The following is a 24,340-nucleotide window of genomic DNA, read 5'->3' as shown; positions in this document are numbered from 1 at the left end:
CCTCAACCACCACAAAACTCCCCCTCTCTACCACCACGAAACTCCCCCCCTCCACCGCGAAGAACAAGTCCTCCACCGTCCCCTCCACATAGTGTGCCAAGTTCGTCTACTACGAGAGAGGACACCCTTATTTTGGATGGTGATTCCCCTGTATTTATTGAGCGTTATGCATTGTACTCGAATAAAAAGACTTTAAAGAAACACTTGATGTTGTTTGCCATAAGCAACAACTTCTCGTATATGACAAAGAGCTCGGACAAAAACACCTTGCACGTTGTTTGTCCGGGAGAGCATTGTAAATGGGCTGTTCGAGCTGTGAGAAAGGAAAACACACCCATATTTCAAATTAGAAGGTAAACTCTTTGTTGAATTATGAATTAGAGTTATCAACTGTTGACATCAATTGTTGATGTCAATTGTTGACATCTGTGAGATATTTCCTCTCAGTCAACAGAAGGCAAATAAGTCACAGATGTCAACAATTGACGTCAACTGTTGACATCAATTGTTGACGTCGGTGAATTATTTTCCTTCTTTTGACTGAGAGCGAATATCTCACAGACGTCAACAATTGACGTCAACAATTAATGTCAACAGGTGATAACTCTAAAATCAACAGTTGACATTTGGGTTTTGAAACTAATTGTGTAATTTTCATATTTTAGATTTGACAATGAGCACGCTTGTCCCCTAAACTTAAGGCAAGGACGTCACCCTCAAGAAACAGCTTCGTTAATAGGAGAGATGGTTAAGCATAAGTGTATTGATCCAACCGTTGGAATGAGCAAACCAAAAGAGATAAGGAATTACATGCAAATGGATTACGGAGTGTCTATGTCTTACAAAAAAGCTTGGCGGTCCAGAGAAGAGGCTCTAAAGTCCATCTACGGCAATTCGAAAGACTCGTACAAGTTCTTGCCTAAGCTAAGGTACATGATCGAGACTAAGAATCCGGTTTCTTTTTTTGACCTTGTCACTGGTGATGGCGGTGTATTTGTAAGTTTTTTTCATGTCACTCGGGCCATGGAGAATGGGGTGGAAGTACGTAAGGCTTGTTATTATTGTCGATGGTACGCATTTGAAGAATTATTACAAAGGGACGTTATATACGGCATGTGGGATGGACGGAAACAAACAGATTTTTCCACTAGCCTACAGTCTTGGTCCTTCAGAATCTAACGAGGCTTGAATTTCCTTCTTTGAAAAATTAAAGGACGCAATTGGGGAACGGAAGCAACAAGTATTTGTATCCGATAGACATGCTGGTATAATCAATGGCCTCAAGACGGTATTTCCAAATTGTGATCATGGTTTTTGCATGTTCCATCTACACGGTAATTTGAAGACTACTTTCAAGGGGATCACGAAGGAGGTGAAGTGGAAATTTTACGGTGCCGCAAAAGCATACACTCAGCGGGAATTTGAAAGTTTTATGGTCATGTTGGATGCTGAAAATCCTGAAATACGTCGCTACTTAGCCAATGATGTCGGGTACCAAAGATGGGCAAGGTGTATGTTCAGGGCAAAGAGGTATGGTATCATGACGAACAACAATGCGGAGTCATTAAATGCATTAAATGTAAAGGTGAGACAATTTTCAGTTTCAAAATTGATGGATTGGCTGAGAGAGCGAAGTATGAGATGATTTTATGAGCGTCGGGAAGTTGCGGCAAATACACAAACCATTTTGACAAAAGAATACCAAGCCAGAGCAGAAAAATACACTTCATATGCTGTTTGAATGTTGGTAAGTGTTTATTTAAATGAGAATTAACTAAAGATGTTAACGATTGACGTAAATTGTTGACATTGACGTCAATTGTTGACGTTGATGTCAACAGTTGACGTCAACAGTTGATGTCAACAGTTGACGTCAACTGTTGACATCTGTGATGTATGAGCTCTCTGTTTGTTGACATTGATGTCAACAATTGACGTCAATTGTTGATGTTGATGACAACAGTTGACGTCAATTGTTGACATCAATGTCAACAATGTAAGAATTCTCAGTAATTAAATATGATTTTTTGTGCCAGGTGATGCCATCTTCAGTCGAGGAGTTTGAGGTAGTTGACAGAGAGGGCATTGTATATGCCGTTAACTTAGAAGAATATACATGCTCATGCCGGCGATGGCAAGCTCATGAATTTATTTGTCCACATGGAATTGCGGCTTGTCGTGAACGTAATCTTCCGGTTGAGAACTTCATTTCCAAGTTCTATTCAACCGAGTATTTGAGGGCAACCTACGCAGATGTACACCATCCTCATGGCGACATTTCGAGTTGGGTTATCCCCCCCGAGGTGGAGAATATCGTAGTTCTTCCGCCTGAACACGCAGCGCGTGCCACCGGTAGGCCGAAAAAGAGAAGAATACCCTCTCAAGGGGAGGAAGTTAGGAGGCGCAAGTGTGCGCGATGTGGAGTACTCGGCCACAACCGTCAAACATGCAGTAGTGCTACTCCATTGTCCACAGATTAGTTATAGCTTTATGTATTGTATTAATTATACTTTCTTCAGACTACTTTTGTTAGAGAGAATGTCTTTGTTTAAGAATCTCTTTGTTTAATTATACTTTGTTTAGACTGTTGGAATCGATCTAGGGTTTGAGAAAATAATTAACGCTTCGGTAAGCGGCGGAATTTTAAAAATTTTCTTTTACAAGTAAAACAGTTTTTACTAACCTAGACAAGTGCAAGTACATGTAATTAAAAACCAATATGAGCTAGAAGTTTACTAACCTTTCTTGAAGCTTGAACTTTGAAGAAGCTTGTGGAAAGTTTGCAACGCTCGTCTCTGTTGGAATCGATCTTTCTTGAAGCTTGATCTTTGAGAAGCTCTTAGAAAGTTGCAACGCTCGTCTCCCCTCGCAGCACGTCTCTCTTTCTTTCCTCGGCACCTCGAGCAACGACGAAAGTTTCTATCACTAAATCACTCGAAATAAAGGAATTAGTGAGTGGGCACTTTTAAACACTACTACTTAAGAACGAGTCTTGAAGTCGCAGAGCTAAACTCTAGGTCAAATGAGGACCTAGGTGCCAAAACAATCAAACGAAATTGAAGAGAGAGAGAGAGAGAGAGAGAGAGAGAGAGAGAGGATCGGCCAAGTCTAGAGAGAGAAGCTCTCAATCTCTAAAACTTTGGGATTAGAAAACAATGAGAATGAGAGCCCTATTTATAGGAGAAGGGTTAGCATTAGAAATGGGAGTTTCCTCCTTTTTCCAAGCATTCATGAGCAATCCCTTATTGCCCTTTTCTCCTATATGCGCCCAAGTCTCAATTCCTTTAAGGGATTTGTTTCCTAATTTGTTTCCTCTCTTTGGTCGAATTCCCTTAAGCATCATCATGCAAATTTGTTTCCTCTTTTTCTTTTGGCAAGTATCTTGATACATTTATGCACAAAATATTCTCTTTCTCTTGGGTATTTTGGGCGTGTAAGACTTTCTAGAAGCCTTCTAGATTTTTCTTCATTTGTTCATAACAACATAAGAAAAGCCCATTAAGAATTTTCAATAAAATTCTTATGAAATGAAATTAATTCACAAGGCCCAATGATCAAGTCATGGCCGAGTGACATTAAGTCATCAAATGAACTTGTAAAAAAATTTATTGACATTCATTTCATCCTTTGTCTCAAAAGACAAAAATACCCTTTGGACTATTTTCGTTCTTGTTTTGACTTAGCTTCCAGTTTAACTATTCCTATCGATGTGATTCGTGACAGTGACCTCATGGACCCAAATGAACAAAGCTTTAGCTAAACACTTGGACTCAAAAGTTAACAAACCTTTTCCAAGTTTAGCTTAATGCCAACTGACTCCACTAAAGAGCTGACACTGAAAATCTCTCGGTTCAAATGAATTTATTTTCTACTCAAGAATTCGACCTAATTATGATGAGCGGATCCACTGAATATTATCTATGTTTACCCTTCATGAATGTCATCAGCTAGTCGGGATTTACTAAATTACCATTTTACCCTTCTAGCTGTTATTTCCTCAACTCCTTTGTCGCTTGTGAATAAGTTAGAAACAATGTATTGACGAGGAGCTAACAAGTCACATTGTTTCATCCAAAAGAGTCAGGACTCAATTTGGACACTGGCCAGTTCATTTATTCACACTCCAAGGAACAAAGCATGAGGTGACATACATTGCATTTCAGCAATCTTGTACATGAATTCCATATCTATGAGAACTTCACAAAGTTACTCATGACAGACTCACAACTTAGTACTTCACCAATAGGCCTTGTTCGGAATCACATAGTGAGTCCGAACTTTGACTTTCTCAAATGAGAATACTAAGGTGTGAAATGGCATGTCTCATTTCAGGATTAAGGTAAGCATGATGCAATTCATACATAGTGACTTCGAGACATAAGATGTTAAATGGTTTGTTCTTATATTGTCTCTAGAAGTGCACTGGTCAATTCAGTATCTTCGGAAGATACCTAGAAGAACTATAGAGTCCCCAACTCTCAATGCCTCATAACCAGACATCATAGATTCTTCTAACAATCGTACTGAGGTCAATAGTCCTTTGACCCTAAGATTGCGAATATATCGTTTTAAGCAAACTACGAAGAGTTTGTTCATGCAAATCTACATTTGTCTCTTCGTAAGTTGTTAAGTTTGTTTATGGACTAAAAGACTAAGGTTTTATCATAAAGCTTCAAACAAAGAAAGAATGAATGAACGTTTCAACTTTATTAATGAATGAATAGGCAATTACAAGCAAGAGTCTTCGTAAGATTATATGACATCAAATGTACATAAATAGACACTATTACTCTTCTTGTGGGCACCATTGACAACATAGACTACTTTTGTATCTCTCTGTTTGTTGACATCAATTGTTGACATTGATGTTAACTGTTGACGTTAATTGTTGACATTGACGTCAATTGTTGACGTCATTTGTTGACATTGACGTCAATTGTTGACATTGACGTCAATTGTTGACATCAATGTCAACAGTTGACGTCAACAATTGACATCAATGTCAACAAACAGAAAGGTAATAAATCGCAGATGTCAATAGTTGACGTAAATTGTTGACACCAATGTCAACAATTGACGTAAAAACCATTAAAAAGATAAATACAGATTGATAATTGAAATATTGTTGATATTCATTAAATATGATATCATAAAATAAAGAGAAATGAAAAGTTTGAAAAGTTTCCTAATTATCATCTATTGTTAACATTGCTTCCTAATTTACCAAAAGATTAAGATAATAGTACTACGTGAACAACATTTTTTCCTAATTTTCATCTATCTCCATGTCCGATCCAACATGGGTAGCCAACTTCACTGCCCCATGCCTGTATAAGTCGATCGTGAGCTGTTGTCGGTGCATGTTCATATCTTCTTTTTTGACCCCAAGTAGATCTATGCCGTGTCTCAAAAACTATATAGCCTTGACGACAAACATGCCACAATCACCACTGTTTTGAAAAAATTTGCGATTAGACAACTTGTTCATCATATAAATACGGTATTATTAAATAATAGTTATATATGTACCCATTGCTCTGCTGTGGCATGGTGAACGACGTGGATACCGTGAACGGGGCTGAGCTCGTGTCTTCAATACTCATACGATCAAACGTGTCAATAGAGCAGAGGACTAGTGGGAGGAATTCTGCAATTTGTTGGACGTGGCATGTCACCATTTTTTTATGAGGCTTGTTGCTTGACATAGAATCATAGATTGTAATGGACCGTTCTCGAATCGATACAACCAGAAGCAACCAGTGCGTCCTTTCCTTGAAACAACAGGGCAAATAGACGTGATCGACGTCTACCCAGGGCCAAGAGTGTGTCAAGGACTTGTTGGTCGCGGTTATGTAATCATAGATCCGAGACTGCCTTGACCAATTAAACTTGTCCTTGTCTTTGCATTTCTTCCAAGCGTCATACCCAAGGAGGCAATAGGTGACAAAGAAAGCCGGCATAATTGTGAACGACTTTTGCAATTTCCCAGTCATTCTCTTCTTCCGGAGGTAGTAAGAGATGATATCAACATGCTGACACAAAATATTGAGGGATTAATATTAGAGAACAAAGAGATTTTAAGTCACAGATGTCAACAGTTGACGTCAACTGTTGACATCTGTGTCAACAAACAGAAAGGTAATAAATCGCGGATGTCAACAGTTGACGTCAATTGTTGACACCAATGTCAACAGTTGACGTCAATTGTTGACACCAATGTCTAGACTTCAAACCATTAAAAAACAACAGTAGAGTTGAATGTCGTACCTGATCGCTAAGCCATTCTTCTTCGGTCCAGAGGTTACGGAAAAATGTCTTTGATCTAATTTCAACTTCTGTGAAATTCCATCCCCATGGCAATTTATCTTCCAGTGGCTCGTACCAACGTTGTTCATCATCTTTCTTCTTCAATAATCCAAACTTCAGCCATGTCTCCATTACAGTGATGTCCTTAAGATTTGATGGAGTAAAAGATGGAGTCAATGGATTTTTGAATGGACGCGAAATTCCTTTCATAAACTTCGCGAACGGCCTCGGAATGGGTGTAGGAGTGTACCTATCCGGCGGTCGAGTGATTCTCACAGGTCTTTGCGGTGAATCGTCTATGTTAATCGGAATCATCTTCCATGAATCCCGATTTTCCTTATCCTTTGCGGCATTTAACTCGTCCTCCATTTCCTCGCGCGTTCGTCCATCCGGAACCGAGCCTACAAAGATGAGTTGACTATCATCATACATCTCATCTTCAAACTGCTCACAATCTAATTCTAGAATGCGGGCTCTCGATTGGGACTCAGTTAGTTCATGACTTGATTCTAACTGGCTATCTTTGATCAACCCTGAATTTAAAAAGATGAATGTCAACAATTGATGTTAACTGTGGACATCAATGTCAACAATTGACGTCAACTGTTGACATCTGTGTCAACAATTGACGTCAACTGTGGACATTGATGTCAACTGTTGACGTCAACTGTTGACATCAATGTCAACTGTTGAAGTGAATTGTTGACATTGATGAACATAGATAGACATCCAAAAACTTTTCAAAAACCACAAACCAAAAACTTTTCAAAAAACACAAATAACAAACTTTTCATAAAACAAAAACCAGAAACTTTTCATCAAACACAAACCAAAAACTTCAAAAAACACAAACCACAAACTTTTGATAAAACACAAACCAAACTCGACTCTTCAACCAATAATACCTTCTTGAGTCTCTTGTGTATCTCTTATGTCATCTCCTATGCTGACAACCGGCTCAACATCTCCTTCATCTTTTTTTCTCTTTTCAGCCTCTTCTTTGTCTTCGTCTTTCTCGGTCGAATCTTCTGGATCCTGTAGCTCTTCAGGTTGTGCATCTTGGACAGCTCCCGGTATCATCTTGGCCAGCTCCATCAACTTTTCATTCACACATCTAGTGAATTCTTTGAAGCTCTGTTCCATCTCCGTCTTGAACGCCGCGAACTCTGTCCTTATATGGGTGACAGAGGCTTCAATGGCCATCAACCGAGCCTATGTTAAAAGTAGACGTAAGCCAATGTTTTCTATTAATAAAGAGTAAATCATGTATGAAAGATTTACAAACCTCAGAGTTTTCTCCGATGCCAGACGGATGTGTTGTATACGGAGTGGATGTGCCTCCACTTGATTCCACCGGTGCCTGTCAAAATTAATGTAAACAAAGAACGACAACTCTCATAAATCACAGATATCAACAGTTGACGTCACTGTCAACAAACAGAAATGTCATAAATCATAGATATCAACAGTTGACATCAATTGTTGACATCAATGTCAACAATTGACGTCAACTGTTGACATCACTGTCAACAAACAGAAATGTCATAAATCACAGATGTCAACAGTTGACGTCAATGGTTGACATTGATGTCAACAGTTGACGTCAATGGTTGACATTGATGTCAACAGTTGACGTCAATTGTTGACATCAATGTCCACAGTAGACATCAATTGTTGACATTGATGTCAACAGTTGACGTCAATTGTTGACATTGATGTCAATAGTTGACGTTAAAACCATAAAAAAACACATAATCAAGATTAATCACCTTCTTCGGTTTCAGCTTCGGTTGGCTCGACTTCTTCATTGTCTTCAAGCTAACCTCTTCTCCTCCCACTGGCTTGAACACAAAGTTCTCAGATTGCCACGAAATGGTTGAGAACGTGTTGTCAACGACATGAGTCGTTGATTTCCACCGACGGATGAGAGGTACATCGGTATCAGACAATCTCTCGCAATACAAGAGTGTCGAGAACACGGGCATGGTTTCGTACGCCCAAATTTGAAGTGGGTACATGAAAGAAGGAAGGTTTATCTTTGCCTTGGAATCCTTCTTCTCCACATTCTTCACGTACTTACGGCATTTTTCAACGAAGAACTTCCAAACTACATTGCCCCACGGGTACGAGTTAAACTGGTCCAAGTCCTCTACCAATTTAACGTACGACCAATCTCGAATGGTCGTACCCAAAGGGGCACTGAGAAGTACGTTGAAGAGAAAATGAAGCAGCAAGAGCTTGACTCGTTTCTCATGCGGCCACCCTTGCGATTCCACCAATTTTGTTGTAAGCACGACGCGACTGTTGGTCGTCCCGTTGGAGAACAATTCACTGAACAGTCCACCTTCGGCCGACTTGGTATAATCCAAGGCTGGGACGTCCCCATGGCGCAGCCCTAAGATAGAACAAAAATCCTCTCTTGTGAACGCCCGCGGTTCTCCCCCGAGCTCAATAAAGAGAGTATCTTCCCTCTCTTCTTCACCGATAAAGTAACCGACCCTCATCAATAAATGGTTAATTATCTTAGAGGATCGGGTAACCTTCGGAACGTCCAGAAATTGGCCAAAACAAGAGTTGCTGAACATAGTCTTCACTTCTGGACCCATAGCCGCTGATTTATCGAACGTCTCCAACGTTTCATAAAAACTGATATTATGATCAACCACATTTGATTCACAAATGTACCTCCTCCACCCCTGAATACCGAGCACAATTTCACACAATTTCAAACACAATTTCACACAATTTCAAACATAATTTCACACAATTTCAAACACAATTTCACACAATTTCAAACACAATTTCCGAGCACAATTTCACACAATTTCAAACACAATTTCCGACCATAATCAAAGATTTTGCAACACATCAATTCACTACCACACCAGAATTCATTCACTACCCAAAACCATTTTCAAACACAATTTCATTCACTACCACAACAGAATTAGTTCACTACCCAAAAACAATAAATCTAAACCGGTGGGTTTACCTGGTCCGTATCAGAGGTGGGTTTCACGCCACGGCGGGGCTTCTTCGTAGCCTTCTTCGAGTTCAACTTGGGCGAAGCACTCGTTTTCCTTTTCCGGGCCGGAGAAGTGTTTGGCGTGGTCGCTCCGGACGCCTCCGGTTGTTTGAGCCCTATCATCTTAGGACTCTTTCGCGTTGTGGGTTCGAAAATAGGGTTGGGTGGGTCAGACATTGCGACTTGAGGGATTGGTGGAGTGAAGTCGAGTTCGGGCAAGGGTTTCGGTCGCGATTTTGGGTGAGTGAGACTGGTCGCGAATCAGGGAGAGAGAGAGGTGGGTCTCGGTCGCGATTTTGGGTGAGTGAAGTCGTGAAGGATTCGGGTTCGGGGTGGGTCTCGGTCGCGATTTTGGGTGAGGTCTGGGTGAGTTCGACTGAGAGAGAGAGAGAAAGAGTAAATGGGTTTACACGGTTAGGGAGAGAGAGAGAGAGAGGTATAACGGTTTACACGGTTAAGGAGAGAGAGATATATAAATAATTTTGAATAAAAAATAGAAATTTTATTTTGGAATGATATTAAATGAGGTTGGTGTGAAATTGAAAGAAAAAATAAGGTTGAGGGTATATTTGGTTTTTCACTTTTGAGGAACTTGTATTTTTGGCCAAAGTTATACTTTGGTGGATTTTTGGAAAAAATTATTGATATAGTGGTAGTTTGAGCAATTTCTCTTTTGGTATGTGATTGTTTTGTGTGTGTTTGATTGAATTTGGGTAGGGCTTTTGTGTTTTCTTGCATGTTTGTGTGTGTTTGATTGAATTTCGGTAGGTTTTTGTGTTTGTTTGCATGTTTGTGTGTGTTTGATTGAATCTCGGTAGGGTTTTTGTGTTTGTTGGATGTTTGTGTGTGTTCTAGATTTCGGCGACCAAGATTTAGGTATGTGTTTTGTTTGTGTGTGTTTGATCTTGGCTGTGCTTTAGATAGATCTCAGCGACCCATTTCAAATTTGCATGTTTGTGTGTGAGATTAATTAGCTCGAGAATTCTGGATTAATTTTTGTGAGTTGCATGTTTGTTTGTGTGTGAGATTAATTAATTTGTATTGTCGGGTTTTTTGCACTATAGGTTTTGTTTGAAATTGTTGAGTTGAAATTTGGTCTTGAAGTTGTTTCGGCGACCCATTTCGGTATTGTTGAGATTAATTAATTTGTTGCCGGATTAATTAATTTGTATGTGTTTATTTGTGTGTGAGATTAATTAATTTGTATTGCTGGTTTTCTGCACTGTAGGTTTTGTTTGAAATTGTTGAGTTGAAATTTGGTATTGATGTTGTTGAAATTTGGTGACTTGATTTGTTTTAGGTTTTATCTTAACTTAGTCTATAATGACGAAGTCGAAATCGACCAAGGCCGATGAGGAGGCGTCAAAAAGTGTCCGACGAAGTCCTAGGATGGCTTCGAAAAGGAAAATTATTTCGTCCTCCAAGACTTCCGATGATGACGACGTGTTCATGGTCGCACCACCAAAGATAAAAAAATGTATAGAATAAAAAGTAAGTGGCTTATTTATAGTAATTTTAAGTGACGGCTTGGTTTGTTTTGTGTTTGATATAGACTAAAAATAAGGCCGAGTCCTTGGGCGTTGCGGCAACCTCGAAAAGTCCTACTACTTTCATTTCCCGAAAGGTGAGTGTCACAAACCCATTTGGATCCTGGTTCGTGACATATTGGTAACGAACTGGTTGAGTTCGTGACCGATGTGTCACGAGCTCGCTGATTTCGTGACATATGTGTCACGGACTGGCCCACTTCGTGACACTGCTGTCACGAAGTGGGTGACTTCGTGACATTGACTCATGTGTGTAGGAGTGGAAACGGTGTATACTGGAGGCCAACGTCGAAGGTTTTTCCTTTAACTTCCACGGGGGATTGGAAAATTTCCTCGATCTCTTACTCAAGCCGCAGCGCCGAAACTCAAGCTGGCTTCGCCCAATCATGTACCGACAGAAGATGACCACTGAATTATACCGACACGGAGCGCTAAAACTACACACGCGTGGAAATGTCAATGTTGAGGCTACTTAAAATTATGTGTTTATGATTGTACGTATGTCAATGTTAATGCTACTTAAAATTATGTGTTTATGATTGTATGTATGTGTTTATAACTGTATATATGTGTGTTTAGAACTTTATGTATTGTCTTGACATCAATTTCTTAGTTTATTGTTTCGAAATCAATTTATGTGTCACAAAGTGTCCTCATTTCGTGACAGATGTGTTTTATAAACCATTCTTAACAATAAACTCAATACCAATAAAGTTCAAAACATTCAAAATGTAATACATAGCAAAACACCAAGGAAGTTCTAGACATTCAAGGATAAAACGTGTCGAATTACAAACCAAACCAATGACCTATCCCTGGAGCCCTCATTTCTGGTGGAATTGGGTTGCGACACGTAGCTCTATTGTGACCTACACCTCCACAACGAGAACATTTACGAAGCGGCGCATCAGATTCTCTAAGAGAGGGAATCCTTCTCTTCTTAGGTTTACCCGCCGGACGACCTAAGAAGTTAGGCGGATTTACTTTGATTTGCTTGATTTCGTCGGGAAAAGTCCATGACGATTCACTTCCTTGAGGATGAATAACACCTGCATACGCCAATTTCCAATACTCGGTCGTGTAGTGCTCTGCACAATAGCTCTCAACTGGTAGGTTGTGTAAGCGACAAGCCGCAATAGCATGTGCACATACAAATAGATCAGTTTGAAATTTTCGACACGAGCACGTCTTATCAAGTTCACTGTCCATGGTGTTCCATCTGTGTCTAAAACCTCGAATTCGTATACTGCAGAAGGTCGGACCTAAAACATAAGCAAAAAAAAAACTTTAAACATAACCACTCAGTCTGTGACACGTGTCACGAAATGACCCGAGTCTGTGACACATGTGTCACGAAGTGGATTCACTCCGTGACATATGTGTCACGGACTGAAGTCACTCCGTGACACAAGTGTCACGGACTCGGGTCATTTCGTGACATAATTTTAAAATTAAAAACACACTATAACCTGCATATTTGCCGAGACAACAAGTTTTTTTAACATTTCGGTATGATATTCCATTGACAACACACTTTGAGTTGATGACGCCTTTTCTCGTTGTTGGTAGAACCAAACTTGCATTCTCTCCCTCAACCAATCAAGGCACTTCACTATTGAAAATGATCTTGCTTTAACAGTTAATGCATTCAAATAGCTGTATACGTTCACTCGTATTATATATGAGTATTAAAAAACGGTTATTAACATCGAAAAACATTCAGTTCGTGACACCCTGGAAAAATCGGGAATTCAACAAAAAACACCATTTTTGACATACAAATCACACCCAAATACAATGGAACCTATTTCAACATGAATCAAAATAATTAAGTATGTTCTTGTATGTTAAAGATAGGAAGAACTTACCAAAATATGTTTGAAGAAATTTTGGATCTAGGATTTGCAGGAAGAAGAAACTTGGATCTTGAAGTTTTTATGAACAATTTGCAGAAAACAAACTTGAATCTTGAAGTTTTGATGAGCAACCTTGGATTGCAAAATGGTTTTTAGATGGGTTTAGCATTATTGCAAAATGAGTTTAAAATGGGTTTAAGAAACTTACCCTCGGCGAGCAAGAAGATTCCGGCGACCCAAGCGATGAAGATTCGGGCGACCCAAGAAGCTTCACTCCTTCACTCTCCAGCTGAGCCCAAGAGGAAGAAAAAGTTGAAAAAAAACGTGAAAGAAGTTTCAGATGAGAGAAGTGAAATGTAGATGTGTTTGAGAGGATATAGAAATAGAACTCTTGAGGGTAGTTGGGGAAAATTTAATTTCTCTCACTTACCAAAATTACTAGTTTTGTCAATTTTTTGGTTTTGGGCTAAATATGGTAAGTGACATTGAGATGGTATTATTTGTGTCAATTCCCCTTTTTTTGTTTTTTTTTTTTTTAAATTTTGATTTATTTTTTTAATTTTTTTTAATTTTATTTTTATTTTTTATGATATAGAATGAAGTACATGCTAATATTGTGTCATTCAGTTCAAACTTAGAGTTATTTTGTGATATTTTACCAATATATTTTAAGATAACATTTTATTATTAGATTAAGATCATATATATTGTTTCTTGCTATTTTATTTCACAATAAGATTTATATGGCATATTATATGGTGACTTACCTCTGTTTTTATTTAAACTATTAGACATTTATTTGGATAACAACAATTTTGTCATTGTGGCGTTTGTCAGGGGGGAGAAAGTTTACCTGACCAATTCGTAGTGATTTTATCTTATTTATTTAAGTAAGCGAGTGATTACTCGTATCGTATGAACGTAAAATTTGATAAAATATCATAAATAAATTAGCATGTCCTAAAAGTAATGGTTCCGTGACTTTGATTTTTCCCCTCCGCGTGGTCTTGAAAATGATTTTGACACGGAAGCAGAAGGAATTGGCAGTTGTGACATTAAAGATGGCGAGTGATCCAATGAGTATGATGAAATCGATGTGAATACAAAACCTGAATACTAGAAATAATTGGCATTTGAATTGGTCAAGAAAAAAAAAGGATAACTCTTTTATAGAGCCAATTATCATTTCACAATCTTCCGTTGTTGTGTGAGTCAACACGTATACGGAACAATCCTTTTTCATATTTAAAACAAAAGTGTTTTCACTTTCCTCTTTGGAAAAAAAAAATGACGATTCCCGATAATTAACTCTTTTGCATACGTGAGAAGGCAAAAAATCATTTTGAATTATTGGGGATGAGCTCACGAAAATCATGATATTAAAGCTGAAACTTTCAGCCTAAGAAAAGACAAATGACAATTTTCACTCACAAGCAACACAACAAATATATCAGTCTGCAATGTCTTCACTCATGTCCTCAATGTACACAGTCCTCATCGCGAACCGTGGAAACTATTCAAAGTGTTCACTCTGCTAGATTCCCCTGGATCCTGACGCACTTGATCACGATCAAGATCTCGTCCCAAGAAGCAGAAAAGTCTTTATAAAGCCAACAGCCAGTGACTTTTATTGAAATTTCAACTCTCTTTGCATAAACTAAAACAAGCACAAGTGTTATTCAGCTCTCAACACAACATAACAAAGTACATCTGCAGATATTCTCCTCTCATTCCGTGGCTACGCAAATGACTTGTTTTCCGACATTCTTACCGGAAAACAATCCAGCGAGAGAGGACGGAGCGGCGTCCAAGCCCTGGCTCATGTCTTCGATGTACACGATCTCTCCCCGCTTGTAGAGAGACGCGACGTGGTTGGTGAAGCGCGGCAACAAATCAGAGTAGTCGCTCTGCACGAACCCCTGGAACCTGATGCGCTTGATCACAATGTGATACAAGTTGCGCATCGGTTGGTAGTCCGACAGGCTGTTCATCGAGATTACCCCACAGCCTGCGATCCTGCCGAACACCCTCATGTTGCCCAGCGCTGCATCGAGCATGTCCCCGCCCACGTTGTCGAAGTATATGTCAATGCCTTCTGGGAAATGCCTGTAAATAAGTTTATATATATGTCAAAGATTGGCTGTGCCTTGATTTTGTTCGTCACGAGTGATGAAATTCAGAATTTGACCTTTTCAATGCCGCGTCTAACTCGGGCTCTTCCTTGTAGTTGAAAGCGTCGTCGAACCCGAGCTTGTTCTTTAACAGATCCACCTGAAAATGAATTACTTTTAGAGCCCGTTTCGTGAGCGCTAAAAAGCTGCTTCTCGTGTAGTTTGGACAGAGCTTCAAGAATAATGTTAATTTATTTACTTGTTCTAGTTCAACCGAACTATACCATTTATGTGAGGTCTCATCTGGCGTGAGAGCTTGATTTCAATCCTCATAAATGATGAAGTGTTATGAAGTTCAAATGATTTCGTTGAAATACGTGCTTTAATGTTCAGTGTAATAAAATTATACACACATGAAAAAAATATAAAAAATGCCCCCCCAAAAAAAAGAAAAGCAAAAACTGAAATGTGTTAAAGACTGAGTTTGGTTGGGTTACTTTGTGGCTTGAGCCGGCACTTCCAACAACACGGCAGCCATGGAGTTTAGCAAGTTGGCCGACAAGCTGACCAACCGCGCCCGAAGCCGCGGAAATAAAAACTTGTTCGCCTTTTTTCGGAGAACAAACCTCGAAGAACCCTGCATAGGCCGTGAGACCGGGCATACCTAGAGATCCAAAAAGACTCGTTCCACTGTTGGATTTATATATATATAAAAATAACGAATAAGATAAGAAACCGCAATGATGAGGACTACCGAGAAGACCCAAATGGAATGAAAGAGGAATTTGATCATCATGATGGATTTTCTTAAGCTGCTCGGTCCGAAGAATCAAGCTGTACTCTTCCCACCCGGTCATCCCAGTAACAATGTCGCCGGGCTCGAAATCTTGATGATGGGAGCTCACAACTTTGGCCACACCAAAACCTTCAAGTGCCTTTTTGAAAAGAAATAAAAAAAAAGTGAATGATTTGAATGATATTGAAAAACCGTGGAGGCATTTTAGGAGCGGATTAGATTTTACCTGACCAGGAACAAACGGTGGAATATATGATCCGTGAAAGTTTCTCATACGGCCTCTCATGTAAGGGTCGCAAGAGAGATATAGATTCTTCACAACGATCCCTCCGTGACCGTTTGGAGGGTTTAGCTCAATCTCACTCACTCTCACTTCCATGTCGCTCTCTTTTGGGATGCCATCCACATAGTTCTTCAACGTTACTTGCTTGTTCTTCATTACTGTTCTTGCTACTTTCTCGTCCATGTTCAGATTCGGACAGACTTAGAGAACCAATACAAAATGGAAAGTGGAACTTGTGTTGGCTACGAACTACCAGTCCAATTCCAACCTACCCACCTCTTAACTTACCTCAATAAAATACGGTTTGTTTGTTTAAACTTTGGACTTGTTCCATTCTTTAATCTTTATACAATATTAATTTAGAGATCATAATTTTGTTAATAACATTTTCTCAACGACTACTAAGGAATCTGATAGGGGAGAGAGAGAGAGAGAGAGAGGAGAGGAGACTTTCGCCTGAGCTAGCTCCCGGTATTTTAATGCTTCAAATTTATATTATTTGGTCAACAATAATATTATTTATATAACTTATCCTAAAAAATGAAAATATTTATATAGCAACGTTTAAAAAGAAACATGAGTTTTATATTTATCTACCTGAGACTAAAATCCTACCTAACTTTTAGTTAGGCCTCGTCTTCAATTTCTATTTCTGTACTATTCTCTGTCGGGGAAATTCCGTAATTACCTCTAATCAAACACACAATTCTCTAAATATTTTCCATTTAAAATCATTTCTGGCATACCTAATGAACTAAATATTTGGACAAAAAAATTCCATTGAGATTATACTTAATATCTATTACATAAATCTAAAATTTTCTTTTTTATTTTATTTTTTTTTATAAATTTTATCTTCTGAAAAGGTAAATTTTTATTTTTATTTTTTTATGTGTGCATCTTTTTCAGCAACTCTGAAAAAAAATGCACCCAAAAAGTAAGGTCGGAATATTTTTTTTAATGGAACGGATTTTTCCATTAAAATTGGGTAAAAAACCCATCAATAGAGGAGAATAACACTTTAGTACATGGATCACAAAGACCTAAGTCGAAGTGAATCTAACACTAAGTTCCGGTAAAAGTACGTTATGTGCAAACTTCCGAAAACGGAAAGAATTACAAGCACAAATAGAGCACACAAGAGGCTCGTTCAAAAAGTCAAAGATTGGCGATGGAAAAATCCAACCAACTTCGGTCTGATGGCCACAAATAAGATGGCTCTTCAACCTGCACAGATCAAAACCTAACAGGAATTCCACAACGAGAGATGAGACTACGGCTAATCCGAGTCCAAAACAAACCAAAAGAAACCAAGCAGAAAAATAAATAAAAGGATCCATACTCAAACCAAGAACACTAAAGCTAAACTGAAACCTACGCTAACAACTAGAAACCTGAAAGTAAAAACCCACAACAACCCACGCAAAGCAAGAAACCAAAAAAAAAACACAACTTCACACAACCGTCAGCCGCTTCCCGCATCAGCCATCTCACTCTGCATAAACTCGAATCCAGCCTTGACCACCCACTTCTCGCAGACGGAAAGACATGGAGAAGCCTAGGCACCGAGGCAGGGAGACTCGACCCAAAATAGGAGAACAAATCTCAATCAGAGAGTGGACAGATCAACCGTACCACACAACAACGCCGAGGGTAGGACGTCGCCGGAAGAAGTTCTCCGACCAAAAAATCGTTCCCTGTCTTGGATCGACTCCGGTTAGAGATCGATGAGCCACACCACGAGGGAGAACCGAGAGCTCGCTGCCGACTCCAGGGAGGAAAGATGCCGGGAAGACACCACACAACGAAGGTCCGATCTACGCCGAAGAGCTCCCGTCTTCGAGAAAGACGAACCACGCCGAGGCAGAGCCGCCGAGAACGGGGCGAGTGGGAAAAAAAAAACTCCACCGTGGTCGCACTCCGCCGTAGCAAGGTCCGATGTCCAAGAGAAGAACCGACGAGGGGAGAAGCTTTGGTTGATTTAGGGAAAGAAAAAACTGAAGAAAAAAAGAGACGAGAAGGCGGAGGTCCTTCCAAGCTTCCCCCAGACAAGGCTCACCGCTGATGGTTCAGGGCTGAATTCGATGTCTGAGGGAGGCGGCGGCGGCGCAAAGGAAGGAGGCTCCAAACCTTACTTGTGTACAGGGAGAGAAAAGGTCTCGTAAGGTCGGAATATAAATCATAAGTGACATATTATAAGAAAAATTTGGAAATAAGATAACTAGGATATTTTAACTTTTCCTTTAGAGCTATATAAATCATAATGAATATCATGAGATTCATGACTAAGCTACTTGAAGCGTATTATAGCAAAGCGAACTTTTTTTTTTTTTTTTAAACCTGAATAGCCATTCGAAATAACGTGGCCAAAGTTTCTCTTTTTTATTTTATTTTTTATATACTAAATATTATCAATAACTGTTATAATTAATTATAATTGATACGTGGGACACTAATTAAGAGAGAAAGGGAAAATAATTAGGGAGTCAAATATGATATTCCAAATTTATTACATTTACCCTTTATTATTGAATTTCTCTACCATTGCTACATAAAACAAAATTTGAGTCATATGTACAAGTTATTACATGGAGAACTTATGCACAAACTACCAAAAAAAAAACATTTAAACTTCAACCATAAATATATTCGACATTCATGAAATTTAACCCTTAAGAGACCTCACAAAAAATTGTAGTGTCGCCTAAATTTGATAATCGAGGGTGATCCGATCCAATCCAATCCAATAATTAAATGGCTCATTATTTTGAAATTGAACTATGATTTTGTAAGACATATCTAAACCATTATAATTAATATTATTTGAATTGGTATGTTCGTTGAGATGTTCAAGATGAATCATATTGCCTATATTTGTCCGTGTTCATTTTTAAAATACATCAACATTGAGAGATCTTCCCTCGGAAAACCTACTACTTACATTAAAAAAAAAAAAAACCAAATTTCACATAATTAAGTTTATAAATCATGCTCATACACGGTGAGGTGATGATGAGTACAATCAATAACCTTATAATATTAATATGGACATGTAGCATTACACAAAAAAAGAAAAGAAGATGATTCAAGTCGAATCCAAGAAGCATTAAGGCATATCTTCCCTAAAAAGAGTGCATAGACACAAAGACAAACTTTCTTATAGTAGTCACAAGATTTGCTTAGAGAAAAAAAATGCTGTCAATAGAACTGATGGCCGACAAAGATACTGAAGGGGCTTGTCAAGAGTTGGTACGGCAACAGTTGACGCGGATTCATATCCGCTTCCATCTTAAGCAAGGCGTTGTAGAAATGGCTCACGGTGCACGTTGATAAGGCAATCGGGCCGGGCGACAAGGCCCGATCCTCGAGCCCGTCCCGTGACTGGCATTCGATATCGAGGAGCTTTCTGAACACGGGATGGTTTGCGTGTTCAACCCTCATCATGACCCTATGCCCTTCGACTCCGACGCTCACCCATAGCCATCCTGATCCACCACCATCAAAACAACCCATATTGCACTTGCTATAATCCTCACAATTTACTTTTTCTCTCCCCTCTTTTGTTGCCTTATTTTCCAATTGAAACGCTACCAATTTTCCAAGCTATACTATAGGTTTGAGATGGTCACGTCTCAATCAATATGTTGTCACACTTACGATTTGCCTAACCCTTAATTTTCTCGAACATTTGGCCTATAGTCATTGGAATATAGTATAGAGAAAATATTGCTAGTGTATCCACTTGTGTTTCCTGCTGACTGGTCATTTCTTAATTACATATAAACAGACATGGTTTCTTACATAAGCAATCACACATTGTTACCTAAACAATAAATATTTATATGTGCAGTCTTCAACTTTTCTTATTAATATTTTTCCATCTGCTAGTCTCTTAGAATGAGGTGTGAATTAGGTCACAAGGGAAAAAAAAAAGAAGAAGAGGGAGTTATGTAAAAAGATGCATAATAAATACGCCCAAATTTTGCACTCACTCTGTTAGGATTTGATCCCCAAATTCGACTTAAATCAGAAAATGAAACACACAAATTACAAACACACACACACACACACACACACACACACACACAGTGCTTCACTTTCGATGTGAAAACTACTTCCACTTTGCTTATGCATATTCTCACTAATACACAAGCACTGGTCGATCCGCGAATCATCGTTGTAAGATCTTCATTCGTCAAGCCAATCGATTAGGCTCCCTCAATACACCAAAGGATTTTGACGCATTATGCCCAAATTTTCTTGGACTTGGGAAGGTCTGCATTGCCTGACCGGTGGCACAGGTTGGCGATTCGGAAGTCCTAGGACCTGGCCTAACATGTGGTGTGGCCTAGGATTTTGGGCCCCTACAATCAATTTGGAAGGTATGGGTTCCGAAAGTCGCGTCTAGGCTGCCGATCAGGCCGGTTGAGACCAAAAGTAAAAAATCAACCGAGCCGGATATGTTGAGGCCGATTCGTCATTGGTCCCGGGTTGGCCCATGATTGGTGTGGAGTTTTGACGTGGAGTTTAGAGTGGGAGCGAGGCTCGATTGACCGATGATCCTAAATTAGGGTTTGTTTCCTAGGAAAATAAAATGAGTGAATGGATTAAGTACGATGTGAAAGATAAAAATATGGAAAGTGATGTGCACTATAAATTTTTAATAAGTTGATCGGTATAACATGAGGAAGGATTAGAATTTATCTATTTGTTGTTTGATATAAATAAAAATAGAGATTAATATGGATGTTTAATGCACTATAATTACTATATTATGATTATCTTTACATATTTATTATGTAAATAAATGTTACATATATACATATATATATCTATATATATTCCGAATAATCGAGACTACTGCTTTTTTATATTAAAAAAACCGAAATACAATATATATATATATATATATATATATATATATATATATATTGTAATTTACTCAAGTTTTTGTTTCCCATCATTCTCAACTCATCCAAATTGGAAGGGATACATTCTAGTGCCATCGAAAATTAACCCCTCTTAATACTTTCATTTTATATTCATTCTTCTCTACCAAACCCTACAATTAATTAACAAAAAATTGGCTACGTAAGCCACCTAAACTATATGAATTGTAAATTAGCCAACTTTTGGTAAATAATTTGTAAATAGCCAACTTGCATATGTGGCATCCTATTAACTACCTAAAATATATGTTTGGTTGTGTTAAATAAGGCTTTTATTAATTTGTTAATAAGTTTACTTGGTTATTTACAAGAAATTAACCAAAAGTGGGCTATATCTCAATCCACTATATCCGTGTGGCTATATAACTAAATAACCCATTAATTAATTTTCACAAGTTAACCCCTTTATCTTAATCCATCCATCTTCTTTCTCTTATACAAAACAAGGCCTTAGAGATGACAATGGGTAAGGTTTGACAAAATCACACCATACAGTCAATAAAACTTAAAGTTCATACCCTACCAAAACTCATATTTTAATAGCTATGAGAATGGGTAAACCCTAGAGAATTTAGGATAAGTACTTAAGTATGAGAATGGGTAAGTATGACAAAATCACACCATACAGTCAATAAAACTTAAAGTCCATACCCTACCAAAATACTTGAAATTATGAAATGAGTCCACCACAATTCGTTAAAAATGTCTAGACTCAAGATCTACATATAATTTTATGGGTAGGTATAAAATTATTCCCTTCTTATTTGTAATTTTTTGCTGATAATATTCATATGTACCCTGCATAGATGGTCCACGGGTAAAATTTACATATGTATTCCGATTGTCTGTGTCATGTGTTAGATATTGTAGATTCTAGCTTAGGCTGCTCGCGCAAGGGATGAACCAAAAAAATCAAATATTTTGGACAATGGAACCAAACCGATTCAAACCGAACTGGTTTTTTGGGTACCATGTCAGTTACCGAACATTCACTTTGGTTAACCAAAACCGAATTTTCAGCTCACTTCGATTATCGGTTATCAAAATATTCAATTAGGTATTAATCGAATTGAATAAAAATATATATGATATGTGATTCGAACCTAGTACACAGTTGTGGAATACATAAGTGTATCTGTCCAACGAGTACTTTAGTAGTTTTTAATTTATGTTAATATATATTAGTTAATAATTGAATAAAACCGAATATGAACCTAATAAATTGGTTAACCGAAATTCGGTTTTAGGTCAAACTGAAACAGTTTCGATTTTGGATTTGGAAAATAAAAAATTCGGTTTCGATCTACAATTTTGATAAAATCGAACTAAATCGATCCATTTTCACCCCTAGTTGTCGGGCAGAGGTTGTGGGACAACTTTGTTTCTGGCCCATTGATGGAGGCATTTTTTTGGAATTGATTAGAAAAGCTGCATTTATAAAAAATGCGTGTAGTGGTGTTGCCCTATAGTCATGTTTGAGACTCATTTGTAACTAATGGATAATGTACATGCCAGAAGATGTACGATTGTTTTTGGTCTAATGATCAAAATGGTAAGCAGTTCAAAATTTTGATCAAGATTCCATAACCGCATGACCGCGTCCAAAATTTAGGTGGATCACTAAAAATTTGCATCAACAACTTGAAAAATGATGAGAGAGAAAACTTACGAGATAGTAGCCACAAGTGACGCTCTCTACCCCTTATAAACTTCTAGCCAAACCCATTCCGACAAAATCGCAGTAAAGTACTATACCTTAATTGGGATGGATGTTGACTTTAATTTATCAATAATAATTATGAACTAATCAATTATTATTTGTATTTATCTACTATAAGGCACATTATATTGGTATCAATAATACCACTCAATTAATCAATAATATTCTAACATGTAAATTCTATATAATCTGAATTTAAAACTTAAATTGAATAAGTGTTAATAATGTGATAAACTTAAAATGAGACGGGTGTTGACTTTCGTTTCTCAATTAAAACTATGAATACAAAAATCAATTAATTTAAATCGAATTGTTAACATTCACAAATATTATTTCAAAATTATCGACCACATGGATTATCACGGTAAAGCATAAATCGATGGGGCTTGTTAACTTGTTTTATATTTCATGACCCGCGATTGGTGCAACATGGTGATATGCACATTATATATCCGTTGACTAAAAAAAATGATTGATCTCACGAGAATATATATATATGATATCTGAACAAATATACATTGGCCAAGTTGATTGCCTTCATATGAGGTAAATAAGGCTTTCCCAAAATTTCCAAACAAGCATAGCTTTGACAGAGCCAACTCAAAGAAAGCAATGGCGATGATGAGGCATTTCAGCCACCAACATCCACTGAGTCCATTCCAAGTAGAAGATGAAGAGAAACAGAAAGAGCAAGCCATATGCTCGGGGTGCGAGCTAGAGCTAAGTCCGGACTCGGACTCGGGAGCTCTCCGATGCGAGAAGCCCGGGTGCGGGTTTTGCCTCCACCAGGAATGCTCGGAGCTTCCGAGGGAGATCCGACACAGCTCCCACGCCCACCACAGGCTCTCCCTCCTCTTCGAGCCCCCGCAGGGATTCTCCTGCGCCGCCTGCGCAGGATCGTCCGGCACCGCCTTCGTGTACGCCTGCCGGGCCTGCGGGTTCGGCCTCCACGTCCTCTGCTCGGCTCTCCCGGAGACCGTCAACGCCGCCCCCAACCGCCACCCGCACCCACTCGCCCTCGTCCCCGCGGGCCCCACCTCCTGCGGGGCCTGCGGCTGCGGCTTCGTGAAAGGGTGTTGGGCCTACTCTTGCTCGGCCTGCGATTTCGCCGCCCACTTAGAGTGCGCCGTCTTCGAAGAGGATGATTATGAGCCAGAATTAATTGTGGAAGAATCTTCTCTGCATCAGATTGGTAAGAGCCAGAAGGAGATTGCTGTGTGATGATGAATTCGTCATGGTCGATCATTTTTTTTTTTTTTTTGAGATCTGTGTTCTGTTTGAGTGACAATGTGAACTCAAAATGATGGTTTGTGTGGGTCAACGGGGCTTTTGTTTCTTTTGTTCTGTATTGCTACTTGCTAACGTGCAAGCTTTATATATAATTATGTACATGTGGGCGTCTAACTCTAAGTAGCTATAATATGACTTTATGAATGGACTGGGGTTTCCTTTCTTAATTGGAACTATTAATGTCAAAATGGTTAAATATTGTTGATCAACGCACTGTTCAAAGTGCCGGTTGTTGATCGTTTGTTGGTTGTTGTCCTATTTAGGAAGAAAAAAAATCATGGGAAAACCTCCACATTTTTTTTAATATTTATAATAAGTGTATTTCGTACATGTTAAACTCATATTTTTCCCGACTTGAATTTAGTTAGTTCTCAGGTCATTTTGATAGTTTTAGTGTATTTATAAGGATTTAGAGGTCTAACGGAGTAAAAGAGCTTATATGAGTTCTTAGGAGTCA

The 24,340-nt window shown here is 38.6% G+C and overlaps 3 protein-coding genes across 4 annotated transcripts; 2 read left to right on the top strand and 1 right to left on the bottom strand.

The window, feature by feature from the left end:
• Positions 1-240: 240 nt before the first annotated feature.
• Positions 241-1,645, top strand: LOC149381146 (uncharacterized). The gene is made up of 3 exons (XM_089601305.1): positions 241-353; positions 666-996; positions 1,214-1,645. The coding sequence occupies exons 1-3, from the start codon at positions 241-243 to the stop codon at positions 1,643-1,645; spliced, it is 876 nt and encodes a 291-aa protein (XP_089457431.1).
• A 12,429-nt stretch (positions 1,646-14,074) lies between these two features.
• LOC149381145 (Zinc-binding dehydrogenase family protein) lies at positions 14,075-16,328 on the bottom strand. 2 transcript variants are annotated; one of them, XM_089630489.1, is made up of 5 exons: positions 15,868-16,324; positions 15,600-15,780; positions 15,343-15,509; positions 14,923-15,005; positions 14,075-14,840 (listed from the first exon to the last, which is right to left on the bottom strand). In XM_089630489.1, the coding sequence occupies exons 1-5, from the start codon at positions 16,105-16,107 to the stop codon at positions 14,462-14,464; spliced, it is 1,050 nt and encodes a 349-aa protein (XP_089486615.1). In that variant the 5' UTR covers positions 16,108-16,324; the 3' UTR covers positions 14,075-14,461. The 2 variants fall into 2 exon arrangements, with proteins under 2 accessions (XP_089486615.1, XP_089486614.1); XM_089630488.1 differs by having other exon boundaries at positions 15,600-16,328.
• A 6,759-nt stretch (positions 16,329-23,087) lies between these two features.
• On the top strand, positions 23,088-24,069 carry LOC149381144 (protein VACUOLELESS GAMETOPHYTES-like). The gene has a single exon (XM_089630490.1). The coding sequence runs from the start codon at positions 23,206-23,208 to the stop codon at positions 23,812-23,814; it is 609 nt and encodes a 202-aa protein (XP_089486616.1). The 5' UTR covers positions 23,088-23,205; the 3' UTR covers positions 23,815-24,069.
• The last annotated feature ends 271 nt before the right edge of the window (positions 24,070-24,340 follow it).

Source organism: Urtica dioica, chromosome 11, assembly GCF_054948205.1.
Source record: "Urtica dioica subsp. dioica isolate 48M chromosome 11, U.dioica_male_clone48M_v1_H2, whole genome shotgun sequence".
Classification (NCBI taxonomy): Eukaryota; Viridiplantae; Streptophyta; class Magnoliopsida; order Rosales; family Urticaceae; genus Urtica; species Urtica dioica.
This window is presented reverse-complemented; position numbering and strand designations above follow the sequence as displayed.

What these genes read in the sequence shown, in the direction of transcription:
- LOC149381145 (XM_089630488.1), bottom strand. Translation starts at nt 16,107, where the DNA reads ATGGACGAGAAAGTAGCAAGAACAGTAATGAAGAACAAGCAAGTAACG. An exon ending in ATTCCATTTGGGTCTTCTCG is followed by an intron (nt 15,510 to 15,599) that starts GTAGTCCTCATC and finishes TTGGATCTCTAG; the next exon opens with GTATGCCCGGTCTCACGGCC. An exon ending in GTGCCGGCTCAAGCCACAAA is followed by an intron (nt 15,006 to 15,342) that starts GTAACCCAACCA and finishes ATTCATTTTCAG; the next exon opens with GTGGATCTGTTAAAGAACAA.
- LOC149381146 (XM_089601305.1), top strand. Translation starts at nt 241, where the DNA reads ATGACAAAGAGCTCGGACAAAAACACCTTGCACGTTGTTTGTCCGGGA. An exon ending in CCCATATTTCAAATTAGAAG is followed by an intron (nt 354 to 665) that starts GTAAACTCTTTG and finishes TTCATATTTTAG; the next exon opens with ATTTGACAATGAGCACGCTT. An exon ending in CTGGTGATGGCGGTGTATTT is followed by an intron (nt 997 to 1,213) that starts GTAAGTTTTTTT and finishes GAAAAATTAAAG; the next exon opens with GACGCAATTGGGGAACGGAA.
- LOC149381144 (XM_089630490.1), top strand. Translation starts at nt 23,206, where the DNA reads ATGGCGATGATGAGGCATTTCAGCCACCAACATCCACTGAGTCCATTC.